The 22,775-nt window shown below is 44.4% G+C and overlaps 1 protein-coding gene, 2 long non-coding RNA genes and 1 pseudogene across 14 annotated transcripts; 2 read left to right on the forward strand and 2 right to left on the reverse strand.

The window, feature by feature from the left end:
• Positions 1-1,858: 1,858 nt before the first annotated feature.
• Positions 1,859-12,011, forward strand: LOC100840169 (receptor-like protein kinase At3g21340). Of its 5 annotated transcripts, none has more exons than XM_024454426.1 (13): positions 1,861-2,045; positions 2,128-2,552; positions 2,665-2,849; positions 5,224-5,729; positions 5,872-6,010; positions 6,146-6,217; positions 6,399-6,470; positions 6,548-6,628; positions 7,046-7,212; positions 7,276-7,523; positions 7,595-7,721; positions 8,551-8,619; positions 8,828-9,741. In XM_024454426.1, the coding sequence occupies exons 1-13, from the start codon at positions 1,913-1,915 to the stop codon at positions 9,505-9,507; spliced, it is 2,904 nt and encodes a 967-aa protein (XP_024310194.1). In that variant the 5' UTR covers positions 1,861-1,912; the 3' UTR covers positions 9,508-9,741. The 5 variants fall into 5 exon arrangements, with proteins under 5 accessions (XP_024310197.1, XP_024310195.1, XP_024310194.1 ...); XM_003579224.4 differs by having other exon boundaries at positions 1,862-2,045; positions 7,288-7,523; XM_024454428.1 differs by having other exon boundaries at positions 1,910-2,045; positions 2,117-2,552.
• On the reverse strand, positions 3,507-10,848 carry LOC112268603. 5 transcript variants are annotated; one of them, XR_002959948.1, is made up of 7 exons: positions 10,541-10,848; positions 10,247-10,355; positions 9,993-10,145; positions 5,836-5,991; positions 5,453-5,702; positions 4,462-4,889; positions 3,507-4,252 (listed from the first exon to the last, which is right to left on the reverse strand). It is a non-coding gene; the product is annotated as an uncharacterized LOC112268603 (long non-coding RNA). The 5 variants fall into 5 exon arrangements; XR_002959947.1 differs by lacking the exon at positions 3,507-4,252 and having other exon boundaries at positions 4,307-4,889; positions 10,541-10,839; XR_002959950.1 differs by lacking the exons at positions 4,462-4,889; positions 5,453-5,702 and having other exon boundaries at positions 9,993-10,180; positions 10,541-10,831.
• A 1,119-nt stretch (positions 12,012-13,130) lies between the features above and the next one.
• On the forward strand, positions 13,131-20,958 carry LOC100840476 (annotated as a pseudogene).
• LOC112268604 lies at positions 15,380-21,861 on the reverse strand. Of its 4 annotated transcripts, none has more exons than XR_002959954.1 (4): positions 21,721-21,861; positions 21,464-21,520; positions 15,806-17,419; positions 15,380-15,723 (listed from the first exon to the last, which is right to left on the reverse strand). It is a non-coding gene; the product is annotated as an uncharacterized LOC112268604 (long non-coding RNA). The 4 variants fall into 4 exon arrangements; XR_002959952.1 differs by having other exon boundaries at positions 15,408-17,180; positions 17,277-17,419; XR_002959953.1 differs by having other exon boundaries at positions 15,408-17,211; positions 17,277-17,419.
• Between the last annotated feature and the right edge of the window lie 914 nt (positions 21,862-22,775).

A 22,775-nucleotide genomic window follows, 5' to 3' on the forward strand; every position in this document is an offset into this window, starting at 1 on the left:
TGTGTCGGAAACCAACCTGCGGATTTACCTGTTGGTTTATTTGCAGTTTCTTGCTCGCGAAATAATGATAGCGGTAATAGTTTGTGACAAAGGAAGACGCGTACATGTACGATCACAATCAACAAAACGTGCACGTATCTACGTACGTCCAAGTCTTTTAGAAATACAAAGCACCACTTGTCGTAGCGCCGCACTCATACCACCGCACGAATGCATTCACAAAAGTTGTCTATACCGGAGACATGAGTTGTGGATTTTAGAGATTGACGAAGTTGTCACACACGATCTCGCTAGTGGAGAGACATTGGTTAATGTTCCAGTAAAACTCTGGTCCGTTGGGCTTTGCTGCTCTACAACCTTCCGTGGCACTATGCAGCTCAAAAAATACTGCAATGTAACCAAAACACTGTCTTCTACGGTCGATGATGTATATGATAAAAGTGTATGCATTTATATTTGAGCTATACCTCTTTCGGTAAAACGTGCAGGTGGCTTCTGTGGTGGCATAAGTCGAATGTGGGTGAGTGCAAGTCCCTTTGTAACTAAAAAACAATAACTTTAGTGGAGGGATAAAGTGTGCCTGTGTGGGGTTCATTCCACCTAATAGGAAGAGATGAAGGGTGGGGTGCTCAGATCAAGCTAGGGTGTGTGTGGGTGCTCAGATCATGGAGTCCGGTGAGGTTAAGCGAACCCATGACGCATGAGATCAATTCGTGCATATACACTTTTCGAAAAAAATATAAAAATTCGTGCATATACAATTCATCCCAGGCTCCCAGCTATCGTACTTAAGAGTAATCTGTTGCCATGGCATAAGGGGTCTTTAGTGGACGTCGCGTTTATTAGCCAGCCCCGGCCTTTTGGCCGCCGTTAACTATATAAGAGCATGGTATGAGACTTGCGTGCGCGCGGCTGCTAGTGGAACACCTTTTGCATTCGATCGGCGGAAAGTTGCACACGCACGCACACGGCACACCTAGCTAGCCTAGCTCTATGTGGTGACATGCGTGCATGTGCCGTTGTGGAAGAGATATATTCATATATATCCGCTCGACGGCTCGATCTCTCGTTCGACATGCATTTACATGTGTACCGCTAGCTGTGTGAGCCTGTGACTGTCGGCCGATTCCATGGCAACAGTGATCACTAAACAAAACGGGGTCGATAACCAACAAAATGGCCGGCAGTCCGGCTCAAAAAGCCCAGAAAGAATCCGAACGAGGAAGAAAGAGAGCCGAAAAACAAACTCACCAAACTAACGGGCCGGGATAACAAAAAGCCCACCGTCTGCATCGCTTCCTTTTTCTTTCGCGGCGAGCTCTGCAGAGTGCAGACCATGCAGTACTGTTTCGCACGGCTGGGACCCCTCAAACAAAACAAAAAAACCTAATCGACTGAGAGGGAGTAAGATTTTTTTCAGGCGACCTTAGAATAACAAAATCGCTTAACAATTAGTTTAAAAAAAATCGCTTAACAATTCGTATGTGTAAACGTATGATGCTATGATACACAGAGACCATTTGTGTTTTGATGATTTGATCATATACAAATTTATCTGTGATTGGGAAGTGATCGTACTTTACACGGTCTGGGGCGACGGTTCAAAACCAGCCGAGACCCAGACTGGGTTGTTAGGAGTATTAAAGTTAGAACACTTGACTTCCCTTGTGTTGAACTGTACTTGTTTATGATACTCACACGCAGGTACCTGGTACCATTCGGAATTATCCGGCATTTTTCTGGACGCATCATCCCAACACTTGGCAACGTCGTACCTACCGGCCGGCGAGCAGTGACATAGGCCAAGAGCGCGGATTAGTTTGACTCTCTTTTTTTGAGTTCTCTGAATTGGACTTGGATGAAGGCTTAAAGATCAGTGTCAGTGAGAGGAGAGCACAACGTGCGTGCAGCCATGGCAGTGGCACCAGCAGCAATAGCGACAGGAGGCCGCCCTGATCGGTTGCCGGTGCTTCTCCTTCTCCTGTCATTCTTGGTGTCACCCGAGCTCGTCCCTCCCATCCATGGCCAAGCGCCGGACTCTCTAGGTGCCCGGCCGGCCGGCGAGTCCTTCGTTCTTCTCCTTTCAGATGAGCACCTAAAGAGCTTCGCTTGGTAGTACACTTGCAGGTTTCATCAGCATCGACTGCGGGATCCCCGAGGGCACGAGCTACCCGGATCCCGACCGGACCATGATGTGGTACGTCTCCGACGCCGGCTTCGTCGACGCCGGCGCAGGTGCCAACGCCCCCGTCAGCCAGTCCTTCGTCATCCCCGACTTGGCGACTCGATACACCAATGTCCGCTACTTCTTCCCCACCTCCGGCGCCAGCGCTGGCGGCGCCCGGAGCTGCTACACGCTCCAGGGGCTAACGCAGGGAGCCAAGTACTTCGTCAGGTGCAGCTTCTACTACGGCAACTATGACGGGATCAGAAGGCCTCCGGCTTTCGACCTCTACCTCGGGGCCAACCGCTGGGCCACCGTCAACATCACCGAAGCCAGAGAGAGGTACGTCCTCGAGGCGGTGGTGGTGTTAACGGCCAGCTTCTTACAGGTGCATGAACTTAATTAAATTCACATCGAAAACCAGTTTTTTTGGGTGAACTGATTGGTGCATGAAATTCGGAGATGATTAATTATGAATTGTTTGTGGTGGGTTGATCTAGGTATGCTTGGTGGACATAGGGTTGGGTACGCCGTTCATCTCTGGGCTTGACCTGAGGCCGCTCAAGGCGGCCATGTACCCGGAGGCCACCGCGAACCAATCGCTGCTCCTTCTCAGCCTTCGACCGCCGGGGGCGGGATTCCCGTTTAACCGGTACTACTTGTGGCCGTCGCCTAGAGTATTCAGGTCAGTACGTCCGATGATAGTAACCACTGGCGCATAATATTGTTTTGGGCATCGGCCAATTGAGCATTCCTTGTTTTCTTGCACAATTTTTCGAAATTTAAGATCAAAGCCTTTAAGTAAGTTGTGACCGGTCGCTCGCCGATGCAACATTACCAACTGCACTGGATGAAAAGAACCATAAGCTGACTAAATCCCCAGCCTGAAAAGAACCATAACCTGACTTGGGAAACAGGGTGCAAACCATGTTAACCTTTCTGTCGGAAAATTCACCTCCAAGGTGACGGGGGCAAAGAACTACTTACCTCGTCGGCTACACAAGGCCAATGCTGCCACTTCCAAGGTTAAATGGAGACAATTTGGGCCTCAAAGAGCATTGGAGCCCGGCCAATCCATCACAGGCAGTCAGCTCCAGAGAACCAGGAGCGATCACCAAGGAAAGCTCCAACGGGTCTAGGTTCAACATGGGTAGTCACCGACGACCTTGGGTTGGACAGGGGTGGTCAAATAGAGTTATAGACTGGGAATTCGCAATCCTGTGGCCAAGGAACAACATTGCCACTGCAATTTCCCAAAGGACCCTCCCTGCCCACACGTCTCTAGAGGAAAACGAGTTTTTTTTTTTTTTGAGCTGAACGGAAGGGGAGCCCCCTACCTTAATTTTATAAAACTGAGCCAAAGCAGGCTAAAACTTACAAGAACTTATAAGAAGTACAGGGGAGAAAGAAAAAAAACAACAATCAAAGAGAAAAAACCCTCTAGTCAGGCCAAGAATCTTCAATCGTTGGGCAGCTTGTTTCTCGGTCTTCATTCTCACAACCCACATTTTGAAAGTGTCCTGACATTGTCGAATTATCATTGGGAGTAAAATGAACATTGTAAAAACTTTACGATTTTGGCAACCCATAGATTCCAGAGAGTTGCAATTACCATCGTGTCCCAGATCCGCAGCCACGCTGGAGGCATTAGACTTTTACCTGAAGAAAAGAGGTCCTGAACCTCGTGTTCAGCAGAAACGGGGAAACCAAAGGATTGCCAAACAGCTGCAGCTCTTGGGCATGAAGTCGCAAGATGACGAACAGTCTCAGCGTGACCACATTCATAAGGGCAGGCATCGGAATCAATCACGCCTTGGTACTGAAGTGTGACTGACTTCGATCCTTCTTTTTAGCATAAGCCATGCAAAGATTTTGCATTTTTTAGGAGCAGAACTTTGCCATATCGCCAAAGAGGCTTGATCCAAAATTCCTCCAAAATTCACTAGTTGATATAAGTTTCCCACTGAGAAGGATTTAGAGTGATCAAGCTTCCAAACTCTAAGATCAGAAACCCCTGGATAAATCTGATGGTTTGCTAACATGAGGAGGTCTTGACGTTCAGAGCATACTCTGTCAGAGGTGAGGTACCTGTGTGGGATGGTCCAAATACCATCAGTAACACAATTTTTAACAGAGATATTCTTTTTTTGAAAGTGTTAACATAGATATTCTGGCAAAGAGCGTGTGAGAACAGGGCCGGGAACACAGTCGATAAAGGTTCATTTGTCAACCAATTGTCATGCCAAAACAAGTTGTCGAGGACCACACAAATCATGGCAAGAACAAGGCTCACTCACACAGTCACACTCCGGATCGTTGTTGTGTCCACTGACACCATCATCTGAAGTACAATCCATGGAGTTCTGCATGTCCTCCGAGAGAAGGAGGTCCACGATGATTTGATATTCCAACAGTACACCTCCCGTGAGATGAAGAGCTCTAGAGGAATGGACAGATCTTCTCCAGCTTGATCTGCGCAGGCGGCTCGGCGATCAGGAGCACCTTCTCCTGCAGGACGAGACTAGGGTTCGAGGTCCATGCATAGATCCAAAAGCGCACTAGGTCCTCGCTGCTGGCCTTATCTACTTGGAGCTCAGTATGCACACAGTTCCCGAGGGAGAGCCCTGCAACCTATGTCTGTCTATTCCAAGGAGGGAATCTCAGGAAAAACCCGCTGTCGTCGAGTGACCTGGCAGCCAGGATGGCATCATGGGCTTCCCTTCCCCTGAACATGAAGAGGAAGTCCACAGATCAACCTAGGACCACAGCTTGTTTCCAAAGAAGATCCTCGTAATAAATTGCTGTTGCATTTCAAATCTTGGAAATCACAGCTAACTAGCTAGCATAACACCTTTTTCTAATGCAAAACCAAATGCAATATTTTTGGTCAACCTGAAGCAATTTTGCCGACCAATATACTACTCCCTCTGAATTTGAACTAAAACCACGGCAAGAATTTCAGATCAGAGGGAGTATCAAATTGTGCAGCATCTATTGGTCAATTCAGGCACATGAGTTGTGATTTCTGACAATTTTCTAACTCCGGATTGCAACATAAGGTACCCATTTGACCTCTACGACCGCGACTGGCAGAGCTACGTCAACGTCACCACGTGGACCAACATAACGACGAAGGCCACCATAAATGTCTCCAACTCCAGCAGCTTCGCCGAGCCGCCGTCGGTGGTAATGCAGAGTGCCGCCACTCCGGTGAACGGGAACCGGCTCGACTTCTCATGGAGCCCGGACCCCTCACTGAACAACAACAGCAGCAGCAGCAAAACTTACCTCCTGGTGCTCTACTTCGCGGAACTGCAGCAGCTGTCGGGCAGCGCCCTGAGGCAGTTCGACATCCTCATCGATGGCGCCTCGTGGGACGGCAGCCGGAACTACACCCCGAAATACCTTTCTGCAGAGGTGGTGAAAAGGGTGGTGGTGCAGGGGGCGGGCCAGCATGCCGTCTCGCTTGTCGCTACGCCAGACGCCACCCTCCCGCCCATCCTGAATGCAATCGAGATATACTCGGTGCAGCAGATGACTGAGCTTGGGACGAACAATGTAGACGGTATCAATCTAGTTTGCCATTGTCAATGATCTTAATTCGGGTTACAGTTCAAGTCCAGTTTTAAATGATTTGTTTGGATACCATAAAGCAAGATTTTCACAAATACCTTGTATTTTTCCATGGTATTTTTCCACGTGAACAGCCGAGTCCATGATGAAGATTCGCAAGACGTATGTGCTGAAGAAAAACTGGATGGGTGATCCTTGTGCACCGAAAGCATTTGCGTGGCATGGCCTGAACTGTATTTACTCTTCATCTGGTCCTGCATGGATAACAGCTTTGTAAGTCCTAAAAATACAAGCATCACAAGACAAATGATCAAGTGCAGAAGAACTGCACATGCATTCTTGCGCTGAAAAATTGAAAAGAAAGCTTTTCCATGTCATGGTATTAATCTACTATGGGATTTTCTACAGAAACTTGTCATCTAGTGCACTGACTGGTCCAGTTGATTCTTCTTTTGGCGATCTAAAATCTATCCAACATTTGTAAGTGCTCAATATCATCATGCAACATATTCTGTTTGCTCATCATGAGTCTTATAATTCCTTGTCCTCATCTCCACAACTCTAATGTTTATCTACTAACAGAAACTTGAAGCAACACAACTTTTACTCATATGTGCTGATTTTACCTATTTGAGTATTTTCTTAAGACATGCAATTCCAGGGACTTGTCCAATAACAGCCTGTCTGGCCCAATACCTGATTTTCTAGGACAAATGCTATCACTCATATTCCTGTAAGTATTTTTATCCACTCAAACTTACTTTACGCTAAATTGTGAATGTATATTTAAACTATTTTGGGTTTCCACAGTGATTTGTCAAGCAATAAACTCAGTGGGTCGATTCCTGCAGCTCTACTAGAGAAGCGTCAAAATGGATCTCTTGTACTAAGGTTTGCATCATGTGGCTGACTTATGACTAATAGCATCATTTGAAGGCAATAATTTAAGACCATTATTTTGATTTAGTGTTTGTCATGGAGTTTATGAGCCATTGCTCAAGTAATTACTTACAGCAACCGATGCACACAGCCCTCCAGTATTAACAAAATGTATCAACTTCTTATAATAAATTCAAGCAAATAGAAAACATAATATAACTCATGCACCACATAATCCATTACTAGTATGCCACCCAAACAGGTGGAACATATCCCGATCTACCATCTCCAATCGGCTGCACCCAGTGTTCAAGTAATTATAAAGAAAGAACAGCTAGCACTTCATAGTTTATATTCATACAAAATCTATAGTTCTGCCATTCTTTTCTATAAATTTATTTAATTCAGATATTATTGCTGTAATGCTAGGATTGGTAACAATGCAAATATCTGTGACAATGGTGCTTCTACATGTGATCCTAGCGACAAGAAAAAGAACCGAAAACTCATTATTGCAATAGCTGTCCCAGTAGCTGTAACAACTCTATTGTTTGTGGCTGCAATTATTATTCTTCACAGAAGGAGAAATGGACAAGGTAAGATTTCATCAAGGAAACCACTAAATCTGTACTAACCAAAGATAAATCATATAAGATCAGGTTTGGTTGCAGATACATGGACAACAAACAACTTAAGGCATAACAGCTCTAGGAATGGGTCGAACTTATTTGAGAACAGACGGTTTAGTTACAAGGAGCTGAAGTTCATCACAGCTAACTTCAGAGAAGAAATAGGGCGGGGAGGATTTGGTGCTGTGTTTCTCGGTCATTTAGAGAATGAAAATGCAGTTGCCGTGAAGATTCGTTCAACAATATCTTCTCAAGGGGATAAAGAGTTTCTAGCTGAGGTAGGCTGTTAACTTGAAATTTACCGTTTGTTTGCTCAATACAAATGTTCTTATTGCGAATTGCAGTGCAGGCTCAACACTTGAGTCGAGTTCATCACAAGAATCTGGTATCCTTGATTGGTTATTGCAAGGACAAGAAACATCTGGCCCTTGTCTATGAATATATGCATGGAGGAGATCTAGAGGATTGCTTAAGAGGTAAGTTAGTCTTTCCCTGAAAAAAAAAACACCTTTGAAATAGGCATCTCATTAGTTCAACATAGTCTTCCACTAACAACTAAGTTTTAGTGTCCATTGTTTCAACTTCCTCAATTACACTCTCAGATGGTTGTCAGAAAAAAGAAAGAAACCATTCTTCTTCTTTTTTAACGGAGAAAGAAACCATTCTGAGTAGTGAGTAAAGACACTTCCAGAGGATGTGATATTTTTGAACAACCTAGAAATGTTATGTGAAGTACTCCCTCCGTCCAGCTTTAGGAGACGTTTTAGTTTTGGACCAGGTACCAAGGCAGTCTCAGCAAGCAAGTTTTGGACCAAAATACCCTTTCTCCGAACACTGTTTGCAGTTGTACCTTTTTTTCTCCTTGCCCAATAAGATGAGCCCAACACCGCACACTAGCCAGGACAGAGAGTCCCTCGAGAGAAAAGGTTGGATTAAATATGCATGCATGCATCTTGTGTGGGACCTAAGATGAGGGTACTCTGGTCACCTAGCAGCTGCAACAGGCTACACGCCTACAAAAATGGGACTGAGAACTTTGAATAGTATGCCTGAAATCGGAGGGAGTACATATCTATCCACTGTTAACTGCTCTATGTCAAGTCAATTGTGAATGGGTTGCACGCATGTGTCACACCATTATTAACAGACTTGTGAACAAAGCAACCAAGTTCTCCCAAAAGCACAAGTTTTACATGACACCAATTGTGGCCAAACTACACCAATAAATAACATACTTTTCTTTGTCAGCCTCTTACTGTTCTGCACAAAACCATTATAGCCATATTTTGTGATACTCTGTCACAGGAGAGGCTTCTGTTGCTACACCGCTCAGTTGGCATCGACGTCTCAGGATTGCTCTCGATTCTGCCCATGGTTTGTGTAACTATACGTCCAAAGTTTTATAAATGTAGGAACATAATGCATCATGATTTACAGGACTAGTACACACATTGATGTCCTGACTTGATACACATACCATTTAAACCTGGCAAAACCTCCCGCCTCCCGCCAAGTTTGGCTAGTTTTTGCCTAATCCTTAACTTACTGTTATCTACTTACTGGCCACTGGTCATGGATACAGGATTGGAGTATCTACACAAGTCCTGCCAACCGCCGCTAATCCATAGGGATGTGAAGACAAAGAACATCCTGCTAACTGCTGACCTAGAGGCAAAGATATCCGACTTTGGCCTCACGAAAGAGTTTGCCAACGAGTTCATGACCCATATCACCACCCAACCAGCAGGTACCCTGGGGTACCTTGACCCTGAATACTTCAACACATCCCGGCTCAGTGAGAAGAGTGACGTGTACAGCTTTGGAGTTGTACTACTGGAGCTCATTACCGGCCAACCGCCAGCGGTCGCCGTAAGTGACACCGAGAGCATCCACATCGCACAGTGGGTGCGCCAGAAGCTCTCAGAGGGTAACATAGAGAGCATTGCTGACTCGAAGATGGGGATGGACTATGATGTCAACTCAGTCTGGAAGGTCACAGAGCTGGCACTGCGATGCAAGGAGCAACCATCATCAGAACGCCCAACAATGACCGGGGTTGTGGTTGAGCTCAATGAGTGCTTGGAGCTGGAAATGTCTCGTGGAATCGGCAACTACAGCTCAGTCACCACCAGCGCTCTCAGTGCAATGAGTGCTGACTTGCATAGTGATGTCCAAACAAGTGATATGAGACAGAAAAGCATTCTTGAGTTGGGACTGGAAGGCAATGAATCGGCAATTCTCATAGGTCCCACAACACGCTGACACCAACTGTTTAATTTTGTACGGTCCAAAGGTTTAGTGTCTGGAGTCCTGTATATAGGTAGGGATGTATAGGATGATCGGAAAATAAAATTACCTGGTATCTTATTTGAATATGTTAACAAGAAATTGATCTCCCAGTTTGATAGACTACACATATGAAGGTTGTGAGTGTGGGCTTATTGTCAGAAATGGAACATTTATTTTCCAAATGGAATTAGAGATATTAATAACTTATGAGCTACTCCATCAATAATCGCTCAAGTTGAGACAGAGAATTTCAGCAGAGACACCAAAACAAAGAAAACCAAGAATCAGCAACCTCTGCTCCAGCTTGACGTGGTTTTCAGATGTATCAGAAAGTTCTGTAGGTTCTTTGTATTATATACTTGTTGACGAGAAGAAATAATAATAACAATCCTTCTAGACGAATCTGGTAGTATGGAAATAGTACTGTAAACAGTGTATAAACATGGAGAATTCATTACCTGATGCCAACAACATTACCACAGCTTGGCGAATCAACATCTCATTATAGATCTCTTTCATAGCCCATGTTAGGGTCTCACATTCCTTCCCTTTTTCTCCTCATTATGGTTTACCAATTCATATGTACTGATAACTCGCACCAGTGAAGGCAACTATATGGACAGTTCAGAAAATACTCAGTCTCTACCTACATCAGAAAAATAATATTTGAAGCACAAACTTTGATGAGAACAATGCAAAAACTGAATCTGACCTAACATCAGTTAGTCGGTCAGCGTAATTGAGAAAATCCCCAGCTACTCAAAGGGCGGGTAGGGCAGATACCATCACAGAACACACAGTTTCAGGGGAACCTGAAGCGCCTGCATCAAATATGTCAGACCAGCACGGAAGATTACGATATGAGGATGAGGGCGGTTTGCCCCCCTTTTCTGCATGGGGGGGAGCCTCATAATTGTTCATTAAGCAGCAATGGCGTAAGTCGGGAATTTCTTTCTTGCAGCACCATGATGATTGGCCCACGCCTTTGGAATAGAGTACGACTTACCGGCGATGGCCATGGTGGTGGAGACCGACACCGGCGGCGGCAAGAGGCAAAGGGGGAGAAGCACCGGCGGCGAGCAGAACCTGGGCAGGAAAGCCAGGAACAGGTGTTCATGGATGGGCCGACGAAGGTATACTCGAGAGAGCAGTTTCCTTCGTTTGCAGCCAGCCCGTTGTAACGGGCGTGGCCCAAAATCCTCCAGCCCTTTATTCGCAGCAGCGGTTAGCAAAATGCTCTCCCGGATGGACCGGCCCATCTCTGCCCAGGCTCTGCTCGCTTTTTAACTGGATGCCAATGACCTCTCTCTCAAAAAAAAAAAAAAAAAAAAAAAAACTGGATGCCAATGACGGCATGCCATCACATGTAGTCCCGCACGTCCATAATGTTTGCTGAACTTGAGGATGAGAAAAGATTGCATAATACATAGAGGTCCCTAACAGCGGTGGAGTCCACTTTTGAATCTGATTTGAGAATGCACACCTAGTAGACAAAACCGGCTTTAGCAAATGCACCGCAATCATATCCACGTAAGCTTGAAGTTTCTGCTGGTCACATCACAAACGGTACGTGCATAATGCATCATTATTTACAAGACTACTATACACATTGATGTCCTGACTTTGACACGTGGACCAGTTAAACCTGGCAAAACCTCATACCTCTGACAAAGTTTGGCTAGTTTTTTACCTGATCCTAGTATTATCTACTTACTGGCCACTGGTCATGGATACAGGACTGGAGTATCTACACAAGTCCTGCCAACCGATTCTAATCCATAGGGATGTGAAGACAAAAAACATCCTGCTAACTGCTGACCTAGAGGCAAAGATATCCGACTTTGGCCTCACAAAGGTGTTTGCCAATGAATTCATGACCCATGTCACCACCCAGACGGCAGGCACCCTGGTTACCTTGACCCTGAATATTATCCTTCCGTTTCTAAATACTTGTCGCTGTTTTAATGCAACTAAAACATCGTCAAGTATTTAGGAACGGAGGGAGTACAACACGTCCCAGCTTAGTGAGAAGAGTGACATGTACAGCTTTGGAGTTGTATTACTAGAGCTCATCACCGGCCGGCCACCAGGGGTCGCCGTCAGTAACACCGAGAGCATCCACATTGCACACAGGGTGTGCCGGAAGCTGTCAGAGGGTAACATAGAGAGCATTGCTGACTCGAAGATGGGGATGGAGTATGATGTCAACGCAGTGCTGTCATCTGCCGGCTGATCGAGGAGGAATTTAGCCTCCTGTTAGAGGGCCCCGGAGTATTAGTATATCTTGATTTTGCCGGCTTGTGGCTCTGTTCTTTCTCTTTTGTTGTTTGCCAGCATGTGGCTCTGTTTTGAGTTTCTTTTAAGCTTGTGCTATTAGGCTGTACTAGGTGAACTTCTTTTTGTTTTTTTATTTGAAAAGACAGTACAACTACCGGGTTCGTCAAAAAGAAAATGTCAACGCAGTCAGGAAGGTGACAGAGCTGGCACTGCGGTCGAAGGAGCAACCATCATGGGAACGCCCAACGATGACGTTGGTTGTGGTTCAACTCAATGCGGAGTATAATGTTTTGATACTATGCAATGATCCAAAATTGTTTCGATTTTTCATGATGATTATTAGCAAGTGATCTCGATCATAGTTAGAAAGTCATGGCATGCACGAGGTATTTATTTGGCTAAGATGATAAGAGGCCGGTAAGTGAAGCACTAAAATTTCCGTTGGCAAGTGGTGCTCTTCTTCAAACTTTAATCGTAGTTTGAAGAAGAGCAGTACCACTTGTACATACAGTGACTAGGCTGTGCGTATGATGATTTCACTTGTACGCTCGTACGATGCAGACTCATGTGTCTGAGCTGCTGCTCTGGTTGTAGTGGCCCACAAAACACTGTGTCTAGTCGTACACTAGTGTCGTGGCTCGTGACTAAATAAGAGGTAAGTGAAGCAATAAAAGTGGGACAAGTAAAAAGATTTGGGCACAACCCTACTAGAACAAAAATTTGCAATGCAAATACCAATTGACACCAAGACAAAGACCTTGAACAAAATAAGTGGGCAAAAACCAACCATTATAAATTATATAAGAAAGCTGACACTGATAAAAGGGATAAAGGAGAGCATAAAAACAGATGCTAAGGGTTAATTATTACTAACCTTGCTGTCCGAGAAATTACCGTTTGGGACAAGGGTTTGACCAAAAACCGTGCGCTTGAGATTACGTGATCTTGTCACCATCTTGGAGTTGCTAAATAAAAACCATTTGGACGTGAATTGTGATTTTCAGAGTTTGGGAGGTTTCTGTAGCGGTGTCGAATAACATTCGGGAGCGAGACCGGGACGTACCCCACTGCATATTTACATTCAGACATCACACTGGTTGTACCTGCATGTTTGTCGATCGTATTTACACGCATGCGCATATGCAGGCAGCAATTCTTAAACCGCTTGACTGCTGACTTGTGTTGCGGCCCCTCGAAATTCACTAGCCAGCGCCAACCAAACTCGCCGGCCGGCAGTGACTTGGACCAAGAAGCGCGCTCTGACTTGAGTACGTGTAGTTAAAATCGGGAGAGAGCGTTAACGTTCGTGCAAGTGAACCATGGTGCCAGCAACAGCAACAGCCCGCCCTCTGTTGCCGTTGCCGGTGCTCCTCCTCCTCCTCCTCCTCCTCTGCTTCGAGCTCGCCGATCCCATCAATGGCCAAGAGCCTGACTCTCTAGGTACGCCGTCCGGCCGCCGAGTCCTCCAAACTTTCTTCACACGGCAACGAGCTATAAACGAGGTTCGCTTGGCTTGCCTTGGTGCAGGCTTCAGCATCGACTGCGGGGTCACGAATGGCTACGAGGATCGCGATCCCGACCGGGCCAAGATGTGGTACTTCTCTGACGCTGGCTTTGTCGATGCTGACGCGGGGGCCAACGCCGCCATCAGCCCGTCGTTCGTCGACCCAAACTTATCGACTCGATACCTCGACGTCCGCTACTTCCTCCCTTCTTCGGACGCCGGCAACAGGAGCTGCTACACGCTCCCGGGCCTAACGCAGGGAGCCAAGTACCTGGTCAGGTGCAGCTTCTACTACGGCAACTACGACGCGCTCAGAAGGCCCCCAGCCTTCGATCTCTACCTTGGTGTCAACCGCTGGGCCACCGTCCATGTCGCCGCGGCCGACAGCACCTACATCCTCGAGGCCGTCACGGTGTCGACGGCGGACTTCTTACAGGCGCGCCTAGCTAGCCCCACGGACTGGTTGGTGCATGATATACTCAACGGCAGTCATTGATTATCTGGTCGTCAACGTTTTGCAGGTGTGCCTGGTGAACATAGGGTCGGGCACGCCGTTCATCTCTGGGCTCGACCTGAGGCAGCTCAAGGCGTCCATGTATCCGGAGGCCACTGCGGACCAGTCGTTGTTCCTGCTCAGCCTTCGCCTGCCGGAGGCCAGATTTCCCTTTAACCGATACTACTTCCAGCGGTCGCCTAAAGTATACAGGTTAGTGCGTCCAGTCATAGTTAGCAAACTATGTCGTGCATTATCCAGCCTAAACCATTTCAATCTATGCTATTTAAAACATACGGATCCTTTTCTTCATCGTCGTCTGTCAAACTTTCCATAAAATTTGTGAGCTCTCAAAATTGCATGTATATTAGGCCTATTTAGCCAGCTGGCCCATTACCTACACCGAATCTATCTATATATATCATATAAAATTTGTGGGCTCCTAGAATTGCATGTATGTTAGGCCAACTAAGCCGGATGGCTCATTACCTGCACCGAATCTATCTATATCTATATCTATACCAATGTAAAATATATAGACCGTTTCATCTTTTTTTCCTCCTTTTTTTATATCTATACCAATCTATTTATATATATATCTATACCAATGTAAAAAATACCAGCGCACGGGCATTCTGCTAGTTAAATGAAAAAAATCAGGATACAATGAGATACAACTGCAGATCAAGTACACACCACCATATATACAAGATAGGAACTAGAAAGCTTTGAACACTTTTCAGGGCCACGTAATTATACGGTGCCGGTATGTACCGGCGTCGGATTCACGCCGAACCGTTGTGTCCCACGTGGTCTCCTATGACGCACGGATCCGACGCCGGAAATCGCACTGATACATGCCGACACCGTTATAATTGTCCACATTCCGTAAGTATATTTGTTTATGAAGAAAGTATGTTATATTTTTCGTCTCTCAACTTGTCAAAAAATACGCAAATGGTCTCTCAACTTTTTCCTTATATATTTGTCCTCCAACTATCGAAACTGTACAACAATGGTTACTCTTGGCGTCAACGTTGCACGTTTTTTCCTGGATTTGCCACGTGGGCATGCCTTGTTGGCATTTGGTTGACTATCTAGTTACACCTAAACTCTGGACAACTAACAAAAGGTATTGATAAGACACTATCACATTTCTTCCTACCGGCATGGGTCTACTTGAGTCATTTAATTCTTGGTTTTTGAGGCGAAAACAAATCAAACTCAAGGTTCAAAAAGAAATCTAATGCCAACATGGCGCGCCAACGTGACAAGTCGGTGGGAAAAACGATCCCATGTTGGCACCTAAACCGTTTTAGACGGGTTGAGGGACCATTGGTGTCCGGTTCCGACAATTGCGGGTGTATACGAAAAAAGCTAGGGGGCCATTTGCGCACTTTTCGACTAGTTGATAGACGAAATATACTTTTCTCTCTTGTTTACAGGGCCTCAACCGGCAGACATTACATAGTTAGGATTATGACAAACTCACGGGGCTTGATCCCCAAGTCATGCAGTTTAAACAAGAGAAGGAAGATACCTTATCACCAGAAGGAATAAACCATACTCTATATCCAATTGCATGCGTGCAACATGCTCTCAAATAGAGTGAAAATCAACTTATCAACTTCAATATGTTTAGTTCTGATATGCAAGACCTGATTGGATGACAAATATGTAGCACCTATATTATCACAAAAAAGACATGTTCTTGTCTGAGTTACACCAAGTTATCCAAGAAGAGACTGCACCCAAATAATTTCTGCAGTAGCATCCGTCAATGCTTTATACTCAACTTATGTACTTGATCTAGACATTGTCGCTTGTTTTCTTGCACTCCATGAAATAAGGCTAGGTCCAAGAAACACAGCAAATCCACCGGCGGATCTTCTATCATCCGAACTACATGGCCAATCTACATCAGAAAAACACAACTTACCAAGGTGTAGAAGAAGATCTCCTAATTTTAACACCAAATTCAATGGTATTTGAGGTACCGCAAGATCCTTCTGACAGCTGTCCTGTGAACTGTGGTTGGGGAATATAGCAATTAGCAAACATTGTTCACATAAAATAAAATATTAGGACGTGTCATTGCCAATTACTGTAAAGCGCCTACTATACTCTGGTAATGAGAAGCATCTTTGGGATCCAAGAGGATCACCATCCCATCTGTCATCGAAAGCTTATCAATGGTGGACAGGTTGCACTTACTCATGAGGTCATGCCTGCCCATTCGAGCACATCTTCAGTATACTTCCCCTGTGACAAATGAATCATGTCGCTAGAGAAGCCAACTGAAGCAAAACAGAGGGGAGAGGGGAGGTGGCGTCGGTGCTGAGATGGCCACCGAAGGGGAGCTGTGGACCAAACAGTGGGGTGGCAGTGGTGGGAAGGGAAGGGTTGGAACCCTAGGAGCCTATCACAGTCCCTACATGTACCTCGGAAGCATTCCACCCGATCAGCAATCTCAAACATGGTTTAAATATGATCATTCTTTTAAAACACGGGATTTAGACATTACCACTATCACTACTCCCAAGTCCCAATAGGCAAAGCTCCCCGTGAAATATGATCAATCTGACGGCTAGCCGTTGACCACCACAGTTTGTTCCTAAAGAAGATTATCACAATAAGTTGTTGTATTTCAATTCCTGGTATTCACTGCTAACTAGTAGCCTTATTTCAATTCCTGGTGTTTCAGTTCCTTATTTCAATTCCTGGTATTCATCATTCATGGCACCTTTTTCTGATGCAAAACCAAATGCAATATTTGTGGTCAATCCAGAATCATTTTTGCCAATCAATATTCTATCAAATTGTGCAGCATCTATAGGTTTTAGGCACATCAGTTGCGATTTCTGGTGATTTTTTTCTCACTCTGGATTACCGGAAACAGGTACCCAAATGATCCCTATGACCGTGTCTGGCAGAGCTACATCGATGTCGATGCATGGACCAACATAACGACGACAGCCTCCATCGACGTCTCCAACTCCAGCAGCTTCACCGAGCCGCCGTCAGTGGTACTGCAGGGTGCTGCCACTCCAGTGAATGGGGCCCGGCTCAACTTCTCATGGAGCCCAGACCCCTCGCTGAACAGCAGCAGCAGCACAGCTTACCTCCTGCTGCTCTACTTCGCGGAGCTGCAGAGGTTGCCGAGCAGCGCGCTAAGGCGGTTCGACATCCTCATCGATGGCGCCTCGTGGGACGGCAGCCGGAACTACACCCCGAAGTACCTTTCTGCAGAGGTCGTGAAAAGAGTGGTGGTGCAGGGGGCGGGCCAGCACACTGTCTCGCTTGTCGCCACGCCAGACGCCACGCTCCCGCCCATCCTGAATGCGCTCGAGATATACTCGGTGCAGCAGATGACTGAGTTTGCGACGAACAATCCAGATGGTATCTAACACATTAAGTCCAGTTTTGAACTATTTGTTTGGATAGCGTAAAGCAAGATTTCACAAATACCTTGTCTTTTCCTGTGTAAACAGCCGAGTCCATAATGACAATTCGCGAGTCGTATGTGCTGAAGAAAAACTGGATGGGTGATCCTTGTGCACCGAAAGCATTTGTGTGGGATGGCCTGAACTGTAGTTACTCTCGATCTGGACCTGCACGGATAACAGCTTTGTAAGTCTTAAACATACAAGCATTACAAGTCAAATGATCAAGTGCAGAAGAACTGCACATGCATGCTTGCACTGAAAGATTGAAAAGAAAACTTTTCCATATCCTGCTCTTAATCTACTATGGGATTTGCTACAGAAACTTGTCATCTAGTGCGTTGACTGGTGCAGTTCATTCTTCTATAGGCGATCTAAAATCTATCCAAATTTTGTAAGTGCTCAGTATCATTATACAACATATTCTGCTTGCTCATTATGAGTCTGAGTAATATAACTCCTAGTTCTCATCTCCACTACTCTAAGCAGCATAAATTTTACTCATATGTGCTGATTTTACCTATTAGAGTATTTTCATAAGACATGCAATTCCAGGGACTTGTCCAATAACAGCCTGTCTGGTCCAATACCTGATTTTCTAGTGCATATGACATTACTCATATTCCTGTAAGTATTCTTGTCCACTCAAATTAAATTACACTAAATCGTGTGAGTATATTAAACTGTTTTGGGTTTCCACAGTGATTTGTCAAGCAATAAACTCAGTGGACCAATTCCTGCAGCTCTACAGAAAAAGCGTCAAAATGGATTTCTTAAACTAAGGTTTGCGTCATGTAGCTAACTTATGACTTATGGCATCATTTAAAGGGAATAGTTTAAGACCTTTAGTTCTTTTCAGTTTTTACCAGAGTTTATGAGCCATTGCGTCTGGGGTTTGTCCAAACCAAAGATTTCCCCTTGTATAAGGAAACAACTACCACTACTTCATAGTTCATACAAACAACTATAGTTCTGCAATTGTTTTCTGTATATTAAATTAATTCAGGTAATTTTTCTTGAACCCACCAAGCGGCGTGACATTTTCATTGAGAAAGTTAATTAATTCAAATGTTGCTGCTGTACTGCTAGGATTGCTAACAACGCAAATATCTGTGACCATGGTACTTCTACATGTGATCCAGACGAGAAGAAAAATAACATAATTTCCCCTCAAAAGAAAAATAACAGACCACTCGTCATTGCAATAGCTGTCCCAACAGCTGTAGCAGCTGTACTGTTGGTGGCAGCAATTCTTATCCTTCACAGAAGGAGAAATAAACAAGGTAATATTCCATCAAAGAACCACTAAATTTGTAGTAACTAAAGATCAATCATATAAGATTATTTGGATTTCAGACACATGGATGGCAAAGAACTCAAGGCTTAAAAACCCTCGGGAGAGGTCAAACTTATTTGAGAATAGACAGTTCAGTTACAAGGAGCTGAAGCTCATCACAGCTAACTTCAGAGAAGAAATAGGGCGAGGAGGATTTGGTGCTGTGTTTCTAGGTTATTTAGAGAATGAAAATGCAGTTGCTGTGAAGATCCTTTCAAAAACATCATCTCAAGGGGATAAAGAGTTTCTAGCTGAGGTAGGCTGTTAGCTTGAAGTTTATCTTTGTTTTTGCTCAATGCGAATGTTCTTATTGCAAATTGCAGTGCAGGCTCAACATTTGAGTCGAGTTCATCACAGGAATCTGGTTTCCTTGATTGGTTATTGTAAGGACAAGAAACATCTGGCCCTTGTCTATGAATATATGCATGGAGGAGATCTAGAGGATTGCCTAAGAGGTAAGTCAGTTTGCCCCCCCACCCCCCCCCCCCCCCCCCCCCCAAAAAAAAAACACTCAGCTTTGAAATAGCCACCTCATTAGTTCAAAATGATCTTTCTCTTATTACTAAGTTTTAGTGTCCATTTTTCAACTTCATCAAGTACACTCTCAGCATGATTGTCAAAGGAAAAAAAGACACCATTCTGAATAGTGAGTAAAGACACTTCCTAGAGGATATGATATTTTTTTAACCTAACAATGCTGTGTGTATTTTTTTGCGAATAACAATGCTGTGTATTTCTCCATTGTTAACTGCTGTCCATTCATTGGTAAACAAAAAATGTTATCCATTCATGTCAATTGTGAATGGGCTGCACTCATGTGTCCGCTCCAGTATTAACAGATTAGTGAACAAAGCAACCAAGTTCTCCTAAAAGCACACTTTTAACATGATACAAATTATGGCCAAACTACACCAAGTGTAAAATACTTTTATTTTTCAGCCTCTTATAATTAGTGTTCTCCCCAAACCGATTTATAGCCATAGTTTGTAATACTCTGTCACAGGAGAGGCTTCTGTTGCTACACCCCTCAGTTGGCATCGACGTCTCAGGATTGCTCTCGACTCTGCCCATGGTTTGTATGACTATATATCCGAAACTTTAATATAGTACGTAGTGGTAACTAACATAATATATACTGATGTCCTGACATGATACATATACCGGTTAAACCTGGCAAAACCTCATACCTCTGCCCAAGTTTGTCTAGTTTTACCTAATCCTTAACCTAATATCTACTTACTGTCCACTGATCATGGATACAGGATTGGAGTATCTACACAAGTCCTGCCAACCGATGCTGATCCATAGGGATGTGAAGACAAAGAACATCCTGCTAACTGCTGACCTAGAGGCAAAGATATCTGACTTGGCCTCACGAAGGTGTTTGCCAATGAGTTCATGACCCATATCACCACCCAACCGGTAGGTACCCTGGGGTACCTTGACCCTGAATACTACAACACATCCCGTCTTAGTGAGAAGAGTGACGTTTACAGCTTTGGAGTTGTACTGCTGGAGCTCATCACCGGCCAGCCGCCAGCAATCGCAGTCAGTGACACCGAGAGCATCCACATCGCACAATGGGTGCGCCAGAAGCTCTCGGAGGGTAACATCAAGAGCATTGCTGACTCGAAGATGGGGATGGAGTATGATGTCAACTCAGTATGGAAGGTTACAGAGCTGGCACTGCGGTGCAAGGAGCAACCGTCACGGGAGCGACCGACAATGACTGTTGTTGTGGTTGAGCTCAATAAGTGCTTGGATCTGGAGGTGTCTTGTGGAATGAGCAATTACAGCTCAGTCACTAGCGGCGCAAACAATGCAATGAGTGATGACTTGCATAGTGATACTCAAACAAGTGAACTGAGACAGAAAAGCATGCTCGAGCTGGGACAAGTTGGCGATGCATCGGCAACTTGCATAGGTTCCATACCATGCTGACACCAACTGTTTAATATTGTATTGTTCAAAGTTTAGTGTTTGTAATCCTGTATATAGGTACAGGTGCTTTGGAAAATAAAATTACATGGTATCTTATTTGAATACCTAAACAAGAAACTGATCTCCAAGCTTGATAGACTACATATATGAAGGTTGTGAGTGTGCGCTTCGTGTGAAAAACGGAAAATGCATTTTCCAGATGGAGCTAGGCATATTAACAACTTATCAGTGACTCATCAATAACCGCTCAAGTTGAAACAGAGATTTTCGGTGCAAACATCAAAACAGAGAAATAGAGAATCAGCAACCTCTGCTCCAGCTTGATGTGGTTTTCGGATGTATCATAAAGTTTTATGTGAGAAATTTCTTTGTATTACACTTGTTGTTACAATGTTACCAGTCAGAGACGAAAAGAAATACTATTATCTTATCATGTACAACTTGAACAAATCCATCCATGTTATAATAACGATCCTGCTAGAAGAATCTGGTAATGTGGAAATGGTATTGTAAAACAGTGCTAAACACAGAGAATTCATTACCCAATGCGAACAGTGTTTGTGAATCAGCATCTTGTTATATATTTTTTTCATTAGATCATGGTAGGGTCAATTTTCTTCTCATTATGATTTCCCAGTTGGCCAGTTCACTGTAACTACTACTCCCTCCGTCTCATATTAAGTGACTCAAATTTGTCTAAATATGGACGTGTCTGTATGCTAAAATACGTCTGGATACATGTAATATTTCAACACTTAATATGGGATGGAGGGAGTACATCTACCTGGTAAAGCAAAATATATGGATAGTTGAGACAATACTCTATTTCTATCTATAATAGACAATAATATTTCAAACACAAACTTGCATGGCAACAATGCAAAACTGAACCGGACTGAGCATCAGTTAGTCAGCGTAATTGATAAAATCCCCACCTACTCCAAGGGCAGATAGGGCAAGAACACACATTTTTCGGGGAATCTGAAGCGCCCCTATCAAAAAGAGATCAGATCAGCACACAAGACAGCAGAAACGAAGATCAGCACACAAGACAGCAAAAACGAAGCAGTAAGAAATTAAGCTGATGGGCGGCTTCCCCTTTTTCATTAAGCAGCAATGATGTAATTTGAAGATTTCTTTCTCGCGGCACCGAGATGGTTGGCATTCGCCTTTGGGGTAGAGTATGACTCACCGGCGATGGCGATAGTGGCAGAGGAGATGGGGAGGCCGACGCCGCGGGCGGCAAGAGAAGCACCGGCGACGAGGTCCAGTACTCCAGTTTTAGGGAAGCGTCGGCGACGAGCTGACCTGGGCACTGGGAGAAGCATGTGTTCGTTGGTGGGCCGATAGTGGCCTGGTCGAAAGAGCATTTTGACACCTTTTTGGCCGGGCCGTTTATTGATTGTGCGCCGAAATCTTCCATCCACATACACATTCCGGCCCACTATCGTCTCACCGGAAAAAAAAAACAGATATATATGGTGCAAACTGTAAAAACTCCATCGAAAAAGGTTCAAAAGTTTTTCGAAAAAATTACATATGTCAGAAAAGTGATGTTTTATATATGTGCAAAATTTCAAGTCCAAACTCAATGTCATTTGGTAGCAGCGAAAAAAACAAATTTGGCATGAATAGTAATCTTTCAATGTCTGACACTATTCATCGTAAATTTCTCTTTTTAATTCCTTCCAAATGATTTTTACTTTGAACTTGAAATTTTGCAGGTTTGTAGAACATCACACTCCCATCATATGGTATTTTTGTAGATTTTTTTTGAAACTTTTAAACATGGTTTTTGTGAAGTTTGCACGGTTTGCACCGAATGAAGATTTTCACCGGATACGCCGCCATATCCTAAACTTCCATTTAGGCTCAGGTTGGCATCTAATATCTAATATCTAATATCTAATTAAAGTAGTAGAAATTCTACGGTGGAGATTACGTCAAAGTTATCGGACGGTGGAGATTAAATCTGACAATAAGTCATAAACAATGGCTAGAATTTAATCTAATAAGAGATATTGAACAGCTAAGATTAACTAAATTGAAACGGAGAGGGGAAAAGAATAGCACTGTTTAGAGTCCAATCCGAATAGAACTCATAAAAAAACACAAGGACAAAAGAAAGGAAAATTCCGATGGGAAAACAACTGGCTCCTGAGCGTCGCCGGTTCGTCGTCTACGGCTCTACGCCGTTTCCTGAAAAAACCAACTTAGCCGCACACTGCAGGGTGCAGGCCGTATGGC

Source organism: Brachypodium distachyon, chromosome 4 (assembly GCF_000005505.3).
Source record: "Brachypodium distachyon strain Bd21 chromosome 4, Brachypodium_distachyon_v3.0, whole genome shotgun sequence".
Lineage (NCBI taxonomy): Eukaryota > Viridiplantae > Streptophyta > Magnoliopsida > Poales > Poaceae > Brachypodium > Brachypodium distachyon.

Coding starts and splice junctions, on each gene's coding strand:
- LOC100840169 (XM_024454426.1), top strand. CDS start 1,913: ATGGCAGTGGCACCAGCAGCAATAGCGACAGGAGGCCGCCCTGATCGG. Junction 2,850..5,223: donor CCGTCGCCTAGAGTATTCAG/GTCAGTACGTCC, acceptor TTGCAACATAAG/GTACCCATTTGACCTCTACG. Junction 6,218..6,398: donor CTAAAATCTATCCAACATTT/GTAAGTGCTCAA, acceptor ATGCAATTCCAG/GGACTTGTCCAATAACAGCC.